This window comes from Miniopterus schreibersii, assembly GCF_964146895.1.
Source record: "Miniopterus schreibersii genome assembly, chromosome: 1".
NCBI classification, from domain to species: domain Eukaryota; kingdom Metazoa; phylum Chordata; class Mammalia; order Chiroptera; family Miniopteridae; genus Miniopterus; species Miniopterus schreibersii.
This window is the reverse complement of record NC_138101.1, coordinates 80,192,233-80,211,847: the sequence shown is the minus strand read 5'-3', so window position 1 is coordinate 80,211,847 and position 19,615 is coordinate 80,192,233. Positions and strand designations below refer to the sequence as shown.

The 19,615-nt window shown below is 36.5% G+C and overlaps 1 protein-coding gene across 1 annotated transcript in view; it reads left to right on the top strand.

Moving 5' to 3' along the window:
* Positions 1-19,615, top strand: part of MYO3A (myosin IIIA) — a 196,015-nt gene that overhangs the window by 39,364 nt on the left and 137,036 nt on the right. The window contains exons 6-9 of the mRNA XM_081149403.1: positions 7,646-7,722; positions 12,246-12,391; positions 14,891-14,956; positions 17,804-17,959. Coding sequence (XP_081005529.1) covers positions 7,646-7,722; positions 12,246-12,391; positions 14,891-14,956; positions 17,804-17,959 — 445 coding nt within the window. The remainder of the gene's footprint in view (positions 1-7,645; positions 7,723-12,245; positions 12,392-14,890; positions 14,957-17,803; positions 17,960-19,615) is intronic.

Below are 19,615 nucleotides of genomic sequence, written 5' to 3'. Positions count from 1 at the left end.
AATATTCTACAGACTATTTTTTCTTATTGATGTGCACTACCTTATATTCTGACAATGTTCAAAATTTTAGTTTTTAATTGTTGAAATTAAAGTACACCAAAAAATTCTGTTATGAATTTAAGAATGGATTTCAGACATTTCAAAGTTTTTATTTAGTAGCAGGTAAAAGAAAATTTTACATCTAGGGATTTACCTAACAGAAAAACAAACGACTTTAATGCAACTGTAGAAATTTTAATAAAAGCTACCAAGTATGCCTTTCCATGATGTGATAAATTTAGGTGAACCAAAAAATGACTTTCCTTATATTTTTTTATTATTGATTGACTTTGAGAGATACACAGAGAGAGAAACAGTGATTTGTTTTTCCACAGTCATTGGTTGATTCTTGTATGTGCCCTGACCGGGGATAGAACCCACAACCTTGGTATATCCGGATGGTGCTCTGACCAGCTGAGCCATCCAGCCATGTCCACTTTCTTTATACTTTTAAAGAATCACTTCTGTGCCTACTCAGTTTTTCTCATTGTAAAATAAGTGTTTGGACTAGAACTAAATGATCTTAGTCTGCAGCTTAAAATTTTAATTCCTGAAGAGCTCCAAGCAAATAGATTTTTATGGTAGGTCAGGAGACAGGACAATGGGAGAGCTGAATGGGGAAGAAAGAAAATTTAAAAAATAAGGTAAGAGATCAGTGATGATAGTGTACCCTAAATAAGGAGTATTATATATACTCAACTCTCTATAACTGAGGTTCAATACTATATATATGTACATGTATATAAATATACATACATATATACATAAATATATATGTGTATGTATACACACACACACACACACACACAAAGTCATACAGAATTGAACGACACAAACAGCTCTAGGTGCATAGCTCATATGTTCAAAGCCAAGGAGAGTGCAAGAGAGCAGTAATCTTGATGCCTTTAGAGAAAGCACAGCACCATCTGCATTATAAGATATGAGCTGAGTATTAAAGAAAGGGAAAGATCTAGTGCCAGGTGGACTGAAGAAAGGACAGATTTTCAAGGGAAATCATGTTAGTATTGATAGAAGTGGTAGTTGCATACAAGCAGTTACCTTGTGTCATCTTATGGACTCATTACATGTTAAAACTGGAAATAACCTTGATTATCATTTGGCACATTAAGTACAGGAATGCCAGAAGATTTTTTTGATATCCCTTATATGCAAAACATTGTGTGACTATGAATTTCCTAGTGAGAAAGTATAAAACTTTTATGAAACTCACCAAGTAGTTTGTAACCCAGAAGTAATAAAGATCCAGAGATATGAAGCATGCAACAGACTAACATATTTCAGAGGGAAGGGGGTCAGGGTGCTGGAAGAGATCAACCAGTGAACTTATATGCATGTATGCATAGCTCATGGACAAATAATAGTGCGAGGAAGGCCTGAGGAGGAGGTGGGAGGGAGGTGGGGGGGTCAATAAGTGGGGGAAACGAGACATCAGTAATACTTTCAACAATAAAGATAAATTTTTTTAAAAAGTAATAAAGAATCATTATTCCAATATCCTAAATCGACAATAGGAAAACAAAATCCTGGGCTCACTATGAGATGGGCCTGAACTAAAACTCCAGTTACGTGTTTTCTCTGGTGGAACATGGTAATCTGTGGTGTCTCTTGGAATTCAATTCAGAGTTAGTGTTCCGTAATCCCAGAAAAGTCTGATTATTTCCTTTTCCCCAGTACACAGTCACCCTGGGAAAAAACCATAGGTCCCTTTTGGGTAGGTTGGAGAAAGACTAACAATGTAACTTTTTGCCAGTGTGCTGAGGTTCTTCCTTAAGGGGTTGACCTCCCTTTTATTCAAGAGTTTCTGGGTCTATAAAGGACCTGAAGTCTTGGAACTGATTGAGGAGCCATGACTGTCTGTTGTTATGATTCAAGTTAGACTCTTGTTCACTTAGCTTAGAAGTATTTTACTTACACAAATCAGGTAAGAATTTAGTAGGTTTCCCATCTACAACTTTTAGGAACACCATTGTTCTTTGCAAGTTAGACACTTCTCATTACTGTTTTGACTCTGCCCATTATGGGAACCATGTCCATCTTGCCTTTGGCAAATGAGGGTCACCACTTGGCCCCTGCCACTCTGTGATCCAATTATTCCATTGTATTTAGCTTCCCCAATTTCATGGCAGCAGTTCCCATTGTAAGTTCTAGCCTATAGAAGAGTGATAACAGAGTTCTTCAGGGAAGCTGGGGCTCCCCTCAAAAAGTTAGTTCTTACAGCTCTGTTGAAAGGTATGACCTCAGAACTTTCCCATGTTGGGTGAGTAGGTCTTGAATGATAAATCCACTCTAACATTCCAGTCTTCTTAAGCCTCTGAACCCCTTCCTCTAGAGTAAACCAGTGCAGTTCTCGCATTTCAAGTTCATGTACTGGGAACCACTTTTTGGTCCATGTCTGAGCCAACCAACCAACCAACCAAACTGGTAGAGAGCTTTTCTAACTCCCCAAGCTGCAGTGTTAAATGCAATGTCTCTGCTTAGTGGCCACATATGAATAAATTGAATCTGACCCAAATTTATGTTCCTTCCACCATTATCCTGCACCGTTGATGTCCATTCCCACACATATTCTCTGAATTTCTGTATAAGTTTGAAAAATCAAGTTGTTTTTGTTCTTTGGTACTTCATCTTTAGGGTCCTGTTGGGACTTGAGTCTAGCTATAGGCCTAGAAACAGCGAGAGGTGGTTAGGGTGGGTCCTGAAGAGAATAAGTAGCGTATTGTGAGGCAGCTGCATCCGAGTTGGCCATTGCAGTTTCCCCAGGCAATGCAAGGTTAATCTCCTTTGATGGGGTTAGAGAGGTTAATTGTACCAGCAAAGAAACTCATCATAATTTAGGAGTTCAAAGTCCCCAGCTTCACCAGGTCTACATTCCAGTGTTCAGGATCCCATTCCTTCCCAACTGATACCCTCACTTTAACAGTAGACACCCTGTGAGGTTGGGAAATTAATTTGCATTCAGCCACTTGCAAGATGAGATTCTGGGTTTGGTTTTCAGTAATCTCAGCTCTGCAGCTACCTGAGAGAAGGGTCTCTTTCAGGGCACATAGAAGCTTTCAGTTCATTTATGCAGCACTTGAGCTGGGAACTTGAATCCCTATACTCATCTTTTTCTTTCCTCACTTTGTCCTGTGACATTAGAAGCAACCAGCTAATGTCATTATAAACATTTGACAAAAATGTGTAAAGAGATCATATAGATGGTTGCCCTCAACTGCACCTCTTGCAGGTGTTTGATTACAAGTATCCAGTGATGATATTTTGCATGTCTGTATCGCCACATCCTTCCATGGTTATCAGTGCTCTTTACTGCTGGAAATAGTCATTAGTGTCTTTAAATATAATCAGATTAGAAATCCAATTCCAGAAGCCTGAGAACCAATTCAGAAAACACATCTTTAAGATTCTATTTCTCCAGAACCACTCTTAGTACCAAAATCTGTTTTAGGGTTCTACAGAGAGACAGAACCCACAGGATGTGTATGTGTATATGTACAAAAATAGAGAGACTAAAGACTAAGTCTCTCTTACGGGAGAGACCCGTGTAACTGTGGAGGCTTGGCAACTCCAAACTCTGATGGCAGGCTGGCCGCTGAAGACCCAGGGGAGAGTTGCAGTGTGTCCAAAGGCAGTCTGCTGGAAGAACTTGCCCAGTGGAGATCAGTCTTTGTCCTATTAAAGCCTTTCACTTACTGAATGAGGCTCACTGGCATTATGCAGAATAATCTGCTTCACTCGGAGTCCACTGATATAAATGTTAATCTTATTCAAAAAACACCCTTACAGAAACATCCAGAAAAATGTTTGACCAAATATCTGGGCCCCATGGCTCAGCCAAGTTGATGCATAAAATTAATCATGACACTGTCTTAACCTCATCAACAAAATGAGGACATTAAATGGTGTAATACATTTTAGGGCTCCTTTTGAAAAAAATTTATATTTTAATAATTTCAGTTCTTATTCCTGAAGTATTTTGTTTTTAATAAAACAAACAAACAAACTCATGGTCTTTCCTTTGGCCTCTTGAGATGTCAAGGGTTTTACTGTGTAGTTATAGAAAATTATGTTCCCTGAAATTTTCTGGTCTGTTTGAACCCTGTTGGAAACCACACATACGATATTTGTTTTGACTTTGTTTTGTAAGACGCAAAGAGACCCTTTAACCACAGGTATGATGCCTGCAGGTTTTTCTCTGTAGAAATGGGACTAACGCAATAGGGAACAGAGTTGCTGTACAGCCATCGAACCGCCCAGGAAGCCTTATGGAAGGGGCCTAAAATAGCATGACAGTTCCCCAGCAGTGCAGTCAAGCAGAGGGCTGAAGAATCATTAACATAAACTTCCATGTTCCTGTGGCTTTGACTTTTAATGGACTGTAGTCCTCTCTTCTAGTCTTTTTCTCTTCAGCCCCGGTCGCTTTTTGGCCTCCTGTTCTTTCGATATCCTTTCACTATACCAACTTTCTGCCTGGAATTTTCCACCCTTTGGCGTTTGCTCCCTTGAGATGCTTATGTAACTGTTTATTTTGGTGACTTATTCGATTAGTTCCTCTTTGGACAAGATGATTTTCCTAATCTTCTTTACGTCCTGGGGCTCCTGAACTCATAATTTGGATTTCTGTTGCCTTTTAAAGTCATTTGTGTCAGTCAGGTCCTAATAGAATTTTATATTTTTCTACTTATTAGCTACTTTCCTTGTGAGAATTTATACTGAATAAAAATGCCATTTGTCCTCAGGAAACTCATTTTTCTCTCCAGTTGAATTTTACTACTCTGAAAACAAACACAGACTTTATGACCACTAAAGTTGCCTCCTAGCTCTGAAGCTGTGGCTGAGTTGGTAAATGATCTTGAGGTTTAACAGTCATTGCAGAAGCAGTCAGCAAACATGAAATTTGGTAAATGACTTCCTCTGTCACTTTCATAGTCAGATGTGTGTCCTGTGTCTAGTATGATAATCATCCAATATTCTCTGACTCATCGTTTCTTATTCTACATAGTTGCATTTTTTCTTTTTCACTTATTTTAAGACTTTCCCCCCCTTCTTTATAATCTTGCTGAATTTTTCGTGTTTCCATACAATTTACAGGAACCAGGCTTAAAACATTCTTTCTGCAGGACCTCAGCACACACTAATAGATATCCGAGACTCCAAGAGCATTGTAATTCATTGCCTCAGCACTCCTTAGACCGGGGGTTTTTGAAGGGAGTATCAGTACCAGGGTGTTTGCAAAATAATATTGGAGTGAGAAAGAAATATTCATACCTCTACTACAGCTATTTTAATCTCATCCTTTAAAAATTATCTTCATTTTATATTTCATAATGTCTGTATTAATATACTAATAGATATTTAGAGAATAGTCTGTCTTTATGTACAGTGTACTTGCTCAAAAGTTTTTTACCGTTTGGAATGTGTGATTAAAGGGTTTGGAGGGTAAAACATTTGTTCCTTCGTATGTAAAATCATTAAGGTCTTGTATTAATTAGGGTTCCTTTGTTGTAAGCAACAGAAACTAACTGACCAAATGAGGCAAGAACTGAAAACAACACTGGCTGGCTTACAAAGTCAAGGGAGAAACTGGACCATCCAACCTCCTAAGAAGAGAGCTATGAGAGCCTTGAATCTCATATGAGCATCAGCTGGACTAACTCTTAATGCCCTGCCATTGGTTGACTCAGCTATAGTTACCTCCCTCCCTCAGTGTCTCCACTCAAAATTCATATTTTTAAGAAAGAAAGTCTGAATGGTCTACCTTGAGTTACATGCCCCACCCCTAGAAACCTTTTCTCAGCATCCTTTCACACGTATTTTCTGTGAAACATTTCCTACCATCTGCATCTATAAATTCAGATGCCGAGACATGAACACTTGCTGAAAAATGCCAATTATGATGACATAATTTTCATACCCAGAAAAAAAAATGTATCACATGATTAGTCTAAAATGTTACTTTTTCTGCCAGAAGCAATACTTATGATTTTTTACTTGGTTGTGGTTTTTTTCCTTTCCCTTTCCATTTCAATTACATGATATTTGAATTCTTAAACTATTTTTGTGAAATTGAAACAAAACTGTTACCAAGAGTCAAATATAATTTAAAATTTTTTCATAAATAATTAGAAAGCCTTAGATTATATTTTAGTAAATTAAGAATAAATTTTAAATTAAATTGCTTTTAAAATCCATTTTTTTTCACTTACATAAATAACTATACTGATACTACTGTGAAATTCAAGCTTAATCACTTCTCCCTTTATTTCATAGAAAAAGACAAGTTAAAATGTTTGGATTTAAATTTAATTTTTCTGAAAGGTGGAATGCCTGGAGTAGAGGTAGATGATGTTTTTTGGAGAAATAGGATACTAAGTGTTGATTCCCTTTCTTCAGATAGTCTGTTAGAAAATACTTAAGGGAGAACCTTCAAGCACAGGTTAGAAAATCTCCTTTGAATTTGAAAAAATATTTACTGAGGATATTTTTTTCTGTCAAATAAACTTCTTTATAAAAATTTGAAGGCCATAGATCAAGATTCTGTTTAGTACAAGATTAACACATCGATGGAGTAGGTCATTGAGGGACACAATTAATGTAGAACCAAAATATACTACCTGCCCTTCAAGTATATTTCCACCAGTGAAATGCCCATTTGGCTGAATTTCACCATAAATGTCAAATGCCATTTGAGAGGAATCAGATATATCCAATTTAAAATTTTTATTAGCACCTTTGTTCTACTTGGCTTGTAAGATAAATATCTGGAGCCTAAAACAAATGTGACACCTGGGAGGTACTTTTCAAAATGGCAATCAGGGAGTGGAAGCCCACAATTGGTGTAACCCATCAAGTCCAGAGAAGGTCGAGGGGAGTGGCTCTGAACAGCCAGAGGCGAGGAACCCGGCCCTTGTGTGAAGAGCAGGCCTGTAAAATTTGAGAGAGACTTTCCTCCTGATTTTCTTAAGGGTCGGTTATGATTCTGCCTAACCAGGTGGAATCAGTGGGATGACATGATTGAAATACTTGGTTGTGCCTCTTCATTGTAGTCCTCTGGTCTATGTTCTCTCTCAAGGAAAAGAATGGATTCTGTTAGTGGTACTGGTTTAAATAGATGTTAGTTTGCAACTTCCAGTCACCCACTATGTCAGTACCACCATAAAATACTCTCAGATTCACCAGAATTTGCTAGTGGGCGGAGGGAGGGGAGAGGGTAGGAAGCATACCGTTCAAATAACAGTTACCTGCCAAAATACATAACACAGACAAATAGTTAAAAATACAGAAGGTCAAAGGAAATAGAGGTTAGTATGATCAAAAGCAGACTAAAAGTCGGCATGGGGGACCTAAAGCTTGAAATGGTGCTTTAAGGATGCATAGTTTTGGATATGAGCAATGGAGAGCAAGAGGAACACTCTGTGCTTTGACTATACAGAAATCCTGACTTAGGATACTTCAGTGTGAAGTTCAAGCCCAGTGGCAGCTTACGGGAACAGAATTTTACTATTAGTTTGTCAGCAGATGTCCTGCAGTTGCAATCTGTTTACATGAGCGATTAGTACAAGAAGTAAGGCTTGTGTCTTCCTTGCAGGTGTGTCTGCGCAGCTCACCAGCACCTGGCACCGTCGGAACACCTCCGTAGGAACACCGTTTTGGATGGCTCCCGAGGTCAGATGGAGTTTTGAGGGAGACACATGTAATAGTTGATCTTTTCTGACTTTCCTTTTCATAAGCACTCTATCTCCATATGTGTTTTGGAGTATTTCTAGAAGGAAATGCCAGTTGTGTTGTTTTTATGTGAGGTTTCTGAGTGAGGCAGAAAATGGGAGGTGCTCAATAAATGGGCCGTGAATGAACATATGAGCAAATGAAGCACTGAATGAATGAGCGAGTCAGGGGACATAAGGAGAAATTGCTTGCAGCCTTAATTTTTCATTAAATTTACTTTTAATTGCTTAGCATGTATCGATATAAATGATATTTAGATTCTATTTTTAAATTATAATAGAAATATTATGAAAACCCCTGGCTTTCATTTAAAATTAGATTCAAGTCTATTAACCTATATAACAGATTTCCATATTGGGTCCCTCTGCTTGGGGACTGTGTGCAGCTTTGGTAGATGCCTTTTATTATTAGCGTTGGGAAGTTGTAGAGAAACTGCCGAAATAGTTGAGGAAAAGTGTTCCAGAGTCACATCATCTCTCCACGGTCACTGTAATGCCTTTAGTCTTTTAAATTATGTTTATCAGAAAATGACACTAATGTTTGAAAACTCTCTGCAACCTTTGGGGAAAGCTCTATTTATCTACAATTTTCTAAGGAGTGAAGGGAGAAGTAATTCAAATACTACATTAATATTGCAGAATCTTAGAATTAAATTTGTTTGAGAATTAAGTCCTGCTGTACTGTTCTTATTTTAATACTAATTCAATTATTACTTGCAAAAAATGTTAAATTGTAAAAGTAATAATAAAATATGGAGAGTGGATAAGTTATCTTAAGAAACTTTTTAAAACTCCAGTGGTTTTAAAAACTTTTTAACAGGGAATACATCTTAGAATAAAAGTAAAAAGTATAGTCATATAAGCAAAAATAAAACTGAATAAAAAAATCTCAAATGAGAGTTTTTTAGAGTTTGTTATGATACATTGTTTTAACAGCTTATGAAAAAATTTTAAAACTGAGAAATTAAAAAAATAGTTGTAATACCAAACATTGTATTTTATTCGCATATATTAATAATTAATCTAAAAATTCTATAATATATAATCATGATATTATCATATAATCAACATTCAGTAATTGATGGTCTAGCTTTATGTTTTTCATATGTTAATTTACAGTAACAAAGCCATTATTATATGTTTAAGTTTGCCATTTAGTAAAATCAGTTTGATTAATGGATCTTGGAACCACTCTATGAGTAAAAGGAAATATTTTAATCTATCTAAAATTTAATTACCAAAGTATTAACTGAGTTAATAATTAAAATTTACACTTGTTAATGTACAATTACTAGACGATCAAGCAAGCTTGTTCAAATCAGTTATCAGTTGAATGTGAAATTCTTGATTTGACATTTTAAAATTAAATTCTAGATTAAAGGTAGCATTTGTTGGTTACATAAAGCCATCCTTCCCTAACTGGAGTACATGTGTGTCAAGATGAAGGGGGCAAGGGAAATAGTGACTGTGGTAGGTGACTATATAATACATGGTACAAGCAAGGACACTTTGGAGAATGAAAGGAGACAGTATTTATAATGATGCTAGGAAAGCAAGCGTAAACCAAGAATGTCTGGCAAATTAGAGCATAAATGCACCCAAGCCTGTGGGGAAACAGTCCTGGACCACTTGTGTGAAGCCATAAAATAATGAATTATCCTGAAGCAACAATTACTAGGAAAAAAAATACAAGTAGAGCAGAAAACATTATTTTTATGCTAAGGCAACAAACATATACAATAGAATAAAAAATTCTATGAATGTAGTTTTATTTTTTAACAGTTTTATTGAGATATAATTTACATACCACTCATTTAACATGTACAGTTTAATGACTTTTAGTATATATTTGCAGGACTGTGCAACCATCATCACAATCTAATTTCAGAACATTTTATTCCCCCTGAAAGAAACCCCATACTCATTAACGGTCACTTCCCACCTCCTCCCAAACTCTTCTACACTAGGCAGCCACCAGGCTGCTTTCTGTTTATAGATTTGCCTATGCAGGACATTCATATAAATTGAATAACACAACATGTGGCCTTTGTGTCTGGCTTCTTTCTCTCAGTGTTCATCCATGTTGTAGTATATTTCAATACTTCACTCCTTTTAATGGCTGAATAATATTCCACTGTGTGTACATACATACCACATTTTGTTTATCCATTGCCAGCTGATGCACATTTGGGTTGTTTCCACTTATTGGCTGTTAGGAGTAATACTTCTATGACTCCTTGTCACATGAATTTTTTTGGTATTTTTAGAAATTTTATTTTTCAATTGCAGTTTATATTCAATATTGTTTTGTATTAGCTCCAGGTATAGCATAATGGTTAGATAATCATATACTTTACAAAGGGTTCCCCCTGATATTTCCAGTATCCACCTGGCACCACATATATTTATTATAATATTATTAACTATATTCCCCATACTGTACTTTACATCTCTGTAACTATTCTATAACTACTAATTTGTACTTCTCAATCCCTTCACCTTTTTTTTACCCTGTCCCTTAACTCCCCTCCCCTCTGTATTTATGGCAACCTTCAGTCTGTTCTCTGTATCCATGAGTCTGTTTCTATTTTGTTTGTTTGTCTATATTGTTCTTTAGATTACACATATAAGTGAAATCATATGGTATTTGTCTTTCTCTGACTGACATATTTCGCTTAGCATAATATCCTCTAGGTCCATCCATGTAGTAGCAAATGGTAAGATTTCATTCTTTTTTATGGCCAAGTAATATTCCATTGTACATTGCACATGAATTTTTGATACAAACCTTGGGACTCATGCTTTCTCCCAGTACTTCAGGCTATGCTCTCTGATTTCAGCAGTCCACTCTCCTGTAATATTAAAAATACATTGGTAGGAAAAATGGGAAGTGCTGTGTGAGATGATGTTCCCATCATCATATTGACTCTAAGCTGGGAAGCTATATATTCTCTCTATAGATGAGATATAGATGATATAGATGATATATAGATATATAGCTATCCATATATCTGCACACATATATATAATTTATTTATTACTTATTATTGGCCTTCAGGTGCTAAAAATTGGATTAGTTTATGGCTTTATTGTCTATTTGCCCATGAACTCACTACCCAACCTGATAGCATACATTTGCTTCTATGTTCTTCCTCTAGCCCATCTTCTTGCCTCCTTCCTGGGGTAACTTTTGTCCTACATGTTGTATTTACCACTGCCTTCCTTTTATTTTATTTAATCACTCATGGGTCCATATTTAACTGTTTTCTGTTGTTGCTATTACTATCAGGTATGAATAAAGCTATATTTCTGAAGGAGTCACCCTTCCTGGATGTCATGTGTGTAAATGTTGCCAAGCAAACTCCTGAGTGTGCAGACATGGAGATTTTAATGTGTTAAGCCTGATGTTAAATGGAGTCAGAAAAATGAACTATTGTTTCAGACAGGGCCTGAGGTTTCTTTTGCTTTATGTATCATTTCCTAGTTCTATAATTAAATAATAAAACTTTAACCTGGCATCATCCTCAAATAATTTTTTATTTGTGTTATGGGTTGGAATTCACAAAATGTAAAATTTTTTAAAATGTAAAAAAGTATTTTTAAAAATGTAAAGTTGAATTTTCTTTTTGTGATCACAAAATAATGACTGATGTTACAGTCATTATTTGCAGTCCATCTGTACTTATATTTGCATATTTAAAAATAAATTCTGAAGTAATTATTTAGTAATTCTTCTATGTAATACTATTTTATGATATTGCAAAAAAATCCCACTTTTTTCTTGTCTCTCAGTTACATACTTTGATTAGTGAAATATTTAAAAACCTGGTTGTACTTTTACAGTTTAGTATACTCCTAGATAATTATTGATAAATCTTTACCACTGTTTATTTTTATTCAGTACATTTTTCTTTTATTAATGGTGTAAACCTTATTTCATTCTTTCAAACTCGTCTCATTCCTCCCTTAGGTACCCTTGCCTTCTAGTTGCCAAGAAAGATCAAGGCCATTTAATTAGAGTGCTGTCAAGCTTATTTTTCTTTACCTCCTTCAGTTTTAATTCACTAAAATACATTCTTTATCTTGCCAAGACAAATGACTTCATTTACTTGTCAGATGTTTATTGAGTGACTAGGATTGCACAGTTTTCAGCTGTGCATTTGATCCCATCTCTTTCCATTTGGGACACTGTTTCTTTGCCCTTTCTGTTTGACATTTTCAAAAATATTTCTTTTCCTAGGCTTCTTCCCTTATGTTTGCAAACCTGTGTTTGCTAAGGTATTCTCTATTCTCAGAATGAAAATACTACTACTAATAATTTGAGCTTTAGCTCTCCCAAGTTTCTGCCTTTACTTGTAGCTATCAAACTTCATCAGCTTGAACAGTTACACATCATTCTAAACATCTTGCTACATGCTCGTTAAAGACACGAACTTCACTCTTTTTTTTTTCATTTTCTACTAGGTGATTGCGTGTGAACAGCAACTGGATACCACTTATGATGCCAGGTGTGACACGTGGTCCCTGGGGATCACAGCCATCGAGCTGGGGGATGGAGATCCTCCGCTAGCAGACCTGCATCCCATGCGAGCACTCTTCAAAATACCAAGGTCAGTGGGTTCTCACACTGGTCCAGCGTCTGCAGCCCAGTTTTCTTCCTCCAGCCACTGAGTGAGCGCTCATCATGGAAATACTCACATAGATTTCAGCAAGTCAGGGACAGAGTGGCCTGGAATATCATTCTGCTTCTTCCAAAATATTGTATTTGTACAATAGTTTTATTTTCTTGGCCTACTTAAGTAGAAGAGTTTTCTCTTGATATTTAGTATGTCTCTTTTCTTTTGTAAGGATTTGATCTCAGAAAACAGCAACTCCTCCTAGCCTTTTTCTATTCCCGTTAGTCAGTGTGGCACCCTGGTGCACAGTCAGTGCAGCCGTGATTTGCTTTGCTTTACTCTATCAGTCTAGTAATTTCTACTGCTTGCTAAGACTTATGTTTGTTCAGAACTTTAAAATAACATTAAAAAAATTATAAATAAAATTTATTGATAAAATCATAATTATTTAAAATATGTGAATGTTTTGAACATATTAACATGTAGACCCCTCCTCTTCCGTGTATATATTGACAAACCTTCCCCTGTTTTTTCCATTACTAGTTAAACACTATTTTATATGTTTTGGTTAGTTCCTAGGTAGTTCAGAAAATTGACATGAAAAGACTGCCTATTTTTATTATAGATGTGTTATTTTCTGAAGAATTTCTTAAGAATTTTGCCCGGTACCTAAATTCTGATGGAATGAACATGGAGGGCCTGTGGTGATAGGGATCCAGGGCAGAGTGGTAGGTGTTATGTTATAGTTTATTACCACATTCTCCATTAAATTCTATGGTCCCAACATCTGTAGAAGACATAATCGTATGTACAAAGTCCTGGGGGTAGTTTTTCAGTCCTAAGAATTAATGTTAGTATTTTATATTCATTTCCAAATGGATCTCTTTGGAATATTTGGCATGTAATTAAATTAGTATCAAGACCAAAGCATTTGACTTTGTAATTTTACTTTTGAATTTCCTGTCCCATCTATAGGTTCTGAATTAATAGCCCATAACAACGCCAATGTGTTTTTTAGGTCTGGTTTGTAAAATGTACTGCTTACTTGGTAAGTGGGGAAACAAGATTACAGATAAGAACAGAAAACCTGCTCTACACCACACCTAAGATATTTCATTAAATTTGAAGAAAACAGAAAAAATCTGTATTTCCTAACTCCTGCTATGTAACATGAAGCACTGTAGTCCTGAACGATTTTAATTATGGCTTCAATGACCATAGGTAGGCCAATGTCACTACTCTGGATGGTGATTCTGCATGGAGGAGTGATGACACCCTTGATATATGCTGTAGCTATGAGCAAGGCACTTACGGAAACCACCTCATCTTAGCTATTTCTTACTACTTTCACCACCAGTATATCTCTAAAATGGAATTCTAAGAATTCCTACTGACTCTAGAAACAGTTACAAAAAACGTATCTGAAAAACTACCCAGTTCTTAGCTCTCTAAAAATCATCAAAACATTGTTATCCTCAGAGCAAACCAATACATCTCTTCAAAAGGAAATTTTCAGGAGGCCAAGAAACAAAGCAAGGTTGTTGGAGGAAAGAATGACTTCTTTTCATGAGCAAATTAGCAATCTCCAACTAGTCCTAAGGATTGTAAAAGGAGCTTTAGGGGTGATCCGGGGTAGATGAGTAGCTGCGCTTTTCTTTAATCAGACTGTACGTGAATTTCACTGTAAGCTATTTGAGGAGTAAAGCAGGACTGAAGACAGAATGTTTTCATTCCGCTGATGGAAACAAAGAGCTGTTAGGGTGAACATAAAGCAGTGCTTCAGCAAATGCAGCTCTCGTGGCTGATCAGTGTTGCTTGATTACAAAGTTAGCCCAGCCGAATTTTCAAGTGATGCTCCTTTGTTTTCATGGACACATCAAAGAAGAAAAGATTTGTTCAGCTTAAAAATGAAAGGCGTTAGTAACAAAATCTTTTAAGTGGCATTCGAGGCTTTATGGCTAACCATATTTTTCACTTCCTTACTCGTGCGGCCTTATTCCCGGCCATGTATTAAGTAACAACAGAGCAGCTCTTGAGGGCGTTGTCCTCTGCCCTTCTCTGCTGTGGTTTCCTCTGTCTTGTGAGCAGCTCCTTTCAGGTCACCTCTGTGGACCTTGGATGTCCCTCACAGGCTCCTGAAGGAACTCAAAGCAAAAAATATTTGTCCTCGTATTTCTTGTTTCTGTTCTGCTCAGTATTGATGTTTTCCCCTAGGGCTCTCAGGTAAAAGCAAAAAGATTCTTTAAAAGAAAAAATTATCAGTTAGAAAATTGGGTCATCTATTAAATGCTTTCGGAAAAACAAGAAACCTGTCATTTCATATAAAGAATGATTAATAACATTATCTGCCTTTGAAATGGAAAATAACGGTAGTGCTTGATTTTACCTGGCAGGGCCTGGGAGGGCGTACTGGATGAGCCTGTCCGGTTTTGCCCCCGATCTTGCACTGACTGATCCGTGTGAACAATCCAACCTTGATTCTTATTTTTCTAGGAATCCACCCCCCAAACTCAGGCAGCCTGAGATATGGTCAGCAGAATTCAATGATTTCATTAGCAAGTGAGTAACAAGAGAGTCTTTTTTTTTAATCAAAGAAATACCATCTTGCTAACTTTGAAATGGGCCTTGTAGAACAATTCTTTCGTGCTTCTGAATCTCCTTACTTTTTTATCTATTAAATAGCTCCAGAGGCTTCCATTATTTTCTTCAAAACAAGCATTTGTTGTGTCTTGTGAATGTTCAGTGAATTTATTGTTGCTCAAACAGTGATCTTAGGGTCCTGTTTATTCACTTATCCATAGTGATGCTTATGCGGATTTTTACCATCCAGTAAACATTCTTCTGTCCACCTGCCTTTAGCAGCTACGCCTTCAGCTCTTCCCACCTGCCCACCCGCCATCTATTTAGTCTGTTATTTAACCCTTCATTTGTCATTATCATTAATTCTCATCACAATCAGGGAACGTTTGTTGCAGTTGGTGAATCACATAATCATATAGATAAATAACTTATACATTTGAAATTCAGTGAACACTTAATTTATTTTATTTTATTTTTTAAAATATATCTTTATTGATTTCAGAGAGAGGAAGGGAGAAGGAGAGAGATAGAAACATCAATGATGAGAGAGTTGTTGTTGATCGGCTGCCTCCTGCGTGCCCCCTGCTGGGGATCGAACCCGAAACCCAGGCATGTGCCCTGACCGGGAATCGAACCCCGATCGCCTGGATCCTAAGTCGATGCTCAACTGCTGAGCCACGCCCAGCTGGGCAACATTTTAAATCTGATGGATATTTAGTTCAAGCGCAGTGCCTTCAGACAATTGACTAGAAGCTATGAGTCCAGTCACTACTAAATATCTGTCTCACAGACCTTTTTTTCATAATTTTCATTATGACTTCACCTTAAAAAATAAGGGTAAGGGATGACCCCATATTGTAAATGGAAGAGAGGGGTCATTAAGATTTGGTATCAAACTCCACTCAGAAAATGTAGAAAGGACCAAAAAAAGGAGAGGAACCAGTCATACCCAGACATAACTGCTATCACTGGTTTTCCTACCAAGAATATCCACTTATTCTTATAAAGACAGGAGGCATAGATTTAAGGGTTGTGGAAACCCAAAAAGGATTGATAATCCTTTTTTTTCTTAGTTTTCAACTTAACCAGTCTTTACTGAGTATGTATTCTGCACTAGAGAATATTTAATAAATTACAATTGAATTTCACAACTCTCTTAGGAGAATCACTGGTAACTTTGAAAGTTCCCCACGATTCGTAATTTGCCTGTTTGCGGATCCTTCCACAGAGATCCTCAATAGAACCGGGTGACTTTGACATATTTCACACGATTTCACCTCTGAGAAGCATTTCCTGATTCCCTCCAGGCAGTTAGTATCCTGTTCTATGTGTGTCATTGTACTGTGTTTGTTTTCCCCTAGTAATGTTGCCACTTTTATGTAGCTACCTTCTTGGAGGTTTTTCTCCCAAACTAGACAGGAAGCAACTCCAGGGTGCTGAATGTGCCTTACCTGTCGCTGTAACTCCAGTGCCTCAGCACAGTGCCTGGTACGCATCAGATACTCGATAAAGTGTTACTTGAATAAAATAATTTTACATGTGACTAAACTCAATACATAGATACAAGTGCTGCAGATGTCAGAAATTGACACAGTCTGTTAAACTGAATGAAAACTAAGAGCTCTTGTTTTTATTTTCAGGAGTCGTCACTCTTATTCCTTAGCATATTTTAGCATACCTGGGAAATATATTTTTGGTTAAACCCAATAAAATAAATTGCCAAATTACCATTTCAGGAGGACTAACCATACAGATAAGAAATAGCGTTGCTCAAGTCAAGGCACAGGTTCCTTCTTTTTTTCTTTTTCTATATCCCCAGAAGACAGCCCAGCTCTGACCAGTTTTCTCATAATTACAGATCCTTAGAATCTCAGGGTTGGAAGGGTATTGTAAATTTATATAGCCTAAGCTTATATTCAGAGTCAATCCTTCTCAGACATGTCCACTGAGCAGTCATCCAATCAGTAGACACCCCAAATAAAAATAATCATTCTTCCCAATGCTGTCCAGTCTATCTTTGGGAAACCTTGCTGTTGCAAGTTCTTCCTTATACTGATCTGAAATGTTTCACTCTTAATTCCACTAATCCATCTTCATTTATTTTTATTTTTATTTTTTTGTCCCCTGCAATCACTGAGAACTGTCTAATCCCTCCTCCAAATATCTGAAGACAGCCGTCACAGCTGATTGAACAGCCTACGTTTGTTCCCACGCTCCTCCCGTGATGTCGCTTCGGGTGCTCTCGCTCCCCGCCTCCTTTCTTTTGACTCTGCTTTGGGCGAACCTCTCTAGAAGTGTGTCCTGCACATACATCTACTGTACAACCTCAGAAAACATCTACTGACATAGGATTTTAAGCATCCTCAGTGCATTAACCTTCTCAGATGGCTTAGCAGTTTTAGCACGTAGAAAGAACTAGATCAATGAGAAGCCTTTAAAAGCATTAACGAAGGGAAACTGAAAAGTTTGTTTTAATTTCAGATAAGCATTAAAACTGTAATGACTTCATTGTTGTTTATTTTTAGCTGGTGACATGTGAAAGAGAATGCACAGTGGAGACTGAGTTTAATTATCACTATGCAACAATGCTGGCTGGGAGACAAGCGGTATTTAGATGGAAGTTGGTAGCAATACAGCGTAATCCCAGATGTGTGCACTTTCACAAACATTCATTTTGTCATATTGCAGTTTAACATTTTTTGAGATGTTTCCTGGGCTGAGCGATTATGAGGAGCATTATTCTCTTACATTAGAGTAGTTTTAAGAATATGAATCATAATTTATATAACTTATCTAATAATTGCATGTTCTTTTTTGCCAGTGCAGGTGCTTGACTAAAGATTATGAAAAGCGTCCAACAGTGTCAGATCTTCTGCAGCATAAATTCATTACTCAAATTGAGGGCAAAGATGTAATGTTGCAAAAACAACTCATGGAATCCATTGACATTTATCAATGCACGGGAGGCACAGAAAAGGCCAGGTAATCAAATAATATCTTGACTCCAAAAGCCCAAGGATCATCTAAAGACTCTGAACAATTTTATAATGAAGTAGCTGTTAAGGTGAGAAAAGAACTCATTTAAATTCCCAGGATATGGTTTGGAGATAAGGGGCACTTACATGAAAAGTGATTGTCACATGTTGAGTTGCATCTGAAATTGGTAAAATTACCAGCAGCATTTTTACAAAAACTTCATCAAAACAAAAAATTTAAACTTCAATAGGTGATTAGTATTGGTGTAAATTTTCATGTATTTTTCTGCTCCTCTGTAAAGTAAGATATCTTAGAATTGAGACTTAAGAAGGAACGTAAAACTTGAAAGACTTTTCACACTATCCTTTGTTGGTGTTATTTTCCCTGGTTGAATTATATTAAAAAGTAATTAATATCTTCATTTCTACTTCCTATTTGGATTTTTAATAATATACTATGTATTTATACTATCAACTATGCTTTTTACTTATTATAGATAGTATATGTATTTATTTTAGGAAATTTAGAAGATACAGAGAAGTGTAGAACATAAAATCAATCAGGTATAACATTTTAATCTATAACCTTCCAGTATCTTATGAATAGAAATACATTTTAAAACAAAATTGGAGTAATATTTTTATGTGTTTTGGAGACTGCCTTCTTTCACTGCATAGTAAATATCCATGTCATTAAATATCCTTCTACCACAAAATTTTTAATGTCTCCACACCATGCTCTTGCATGACTGTTCAACAACTGATTTAAATAATTCCTTATTAGACATTTAGGTTGTTACTAATTGTTTTTACTCTAATAAGTAACGCCATAATGAAAAGAGCTGTACATGAATCTCTTTTTATTTCCTTAAGATAAATTACTATAGATGGCCCTGTTAAGTCATAGAGCAGTCTTTTGTAATTTTAATTAATTCTTGAAAATCTTATTAGTTTCATTTCAGGATATCACTATTTAGGGAGTTGGGAAGTGACTTAAAAGACAGTTACATTTGAATTCCTGTTGCAGTTTTACATATTTAATTCCTATTTTCTTAATGCCTACTGTGTGCTGGACATTGTCTGAGGACTTAATTTATATTAGCTCATGTGCTTTTACAACCCTGAGGGAAATGTTTTATGCTACTCCATTTTCACAGTGAGAAGAACTGAGGTTTGAAGAGACTCGTTAACTTGTACGAGGCTGTACAAGTAACAAATGACTTAGTAATTCAAATTCTGATCCCAAAGCCCAAGCTGTATTCACATGAGTGTAAATGGAGTAGCAATACGTGAGCTTATAACTTTGCTGGAGAGACAGAACTAATATACCTGTAATGAGGAAAAATGAAAGTTGTGAATGGAATAGAGGAAGCAGGCATGGAGTTTATAGCAAAGAGGAGGTCTTGGGCTCATCCATGCTCACCTCTTTGTCTTTGGGTGAATACAGTTTTAGTCTACCACAGTCCCATCCTTCTCAAAACAAACAGACAACAAGCAAACCAACAAATCAGACAGAAGTTGAAGTATGCCAACATTGTACAGGGTGTTCAATGTCAAGAGCTATGAGGGATCTGAGATTTTACTCTACTCGAAAGCTAACAAGTTGACTTGCCAGTTTCATGAAGGCTGGCAGAAGATACGAGACTCCTGGATGAGAGACAAA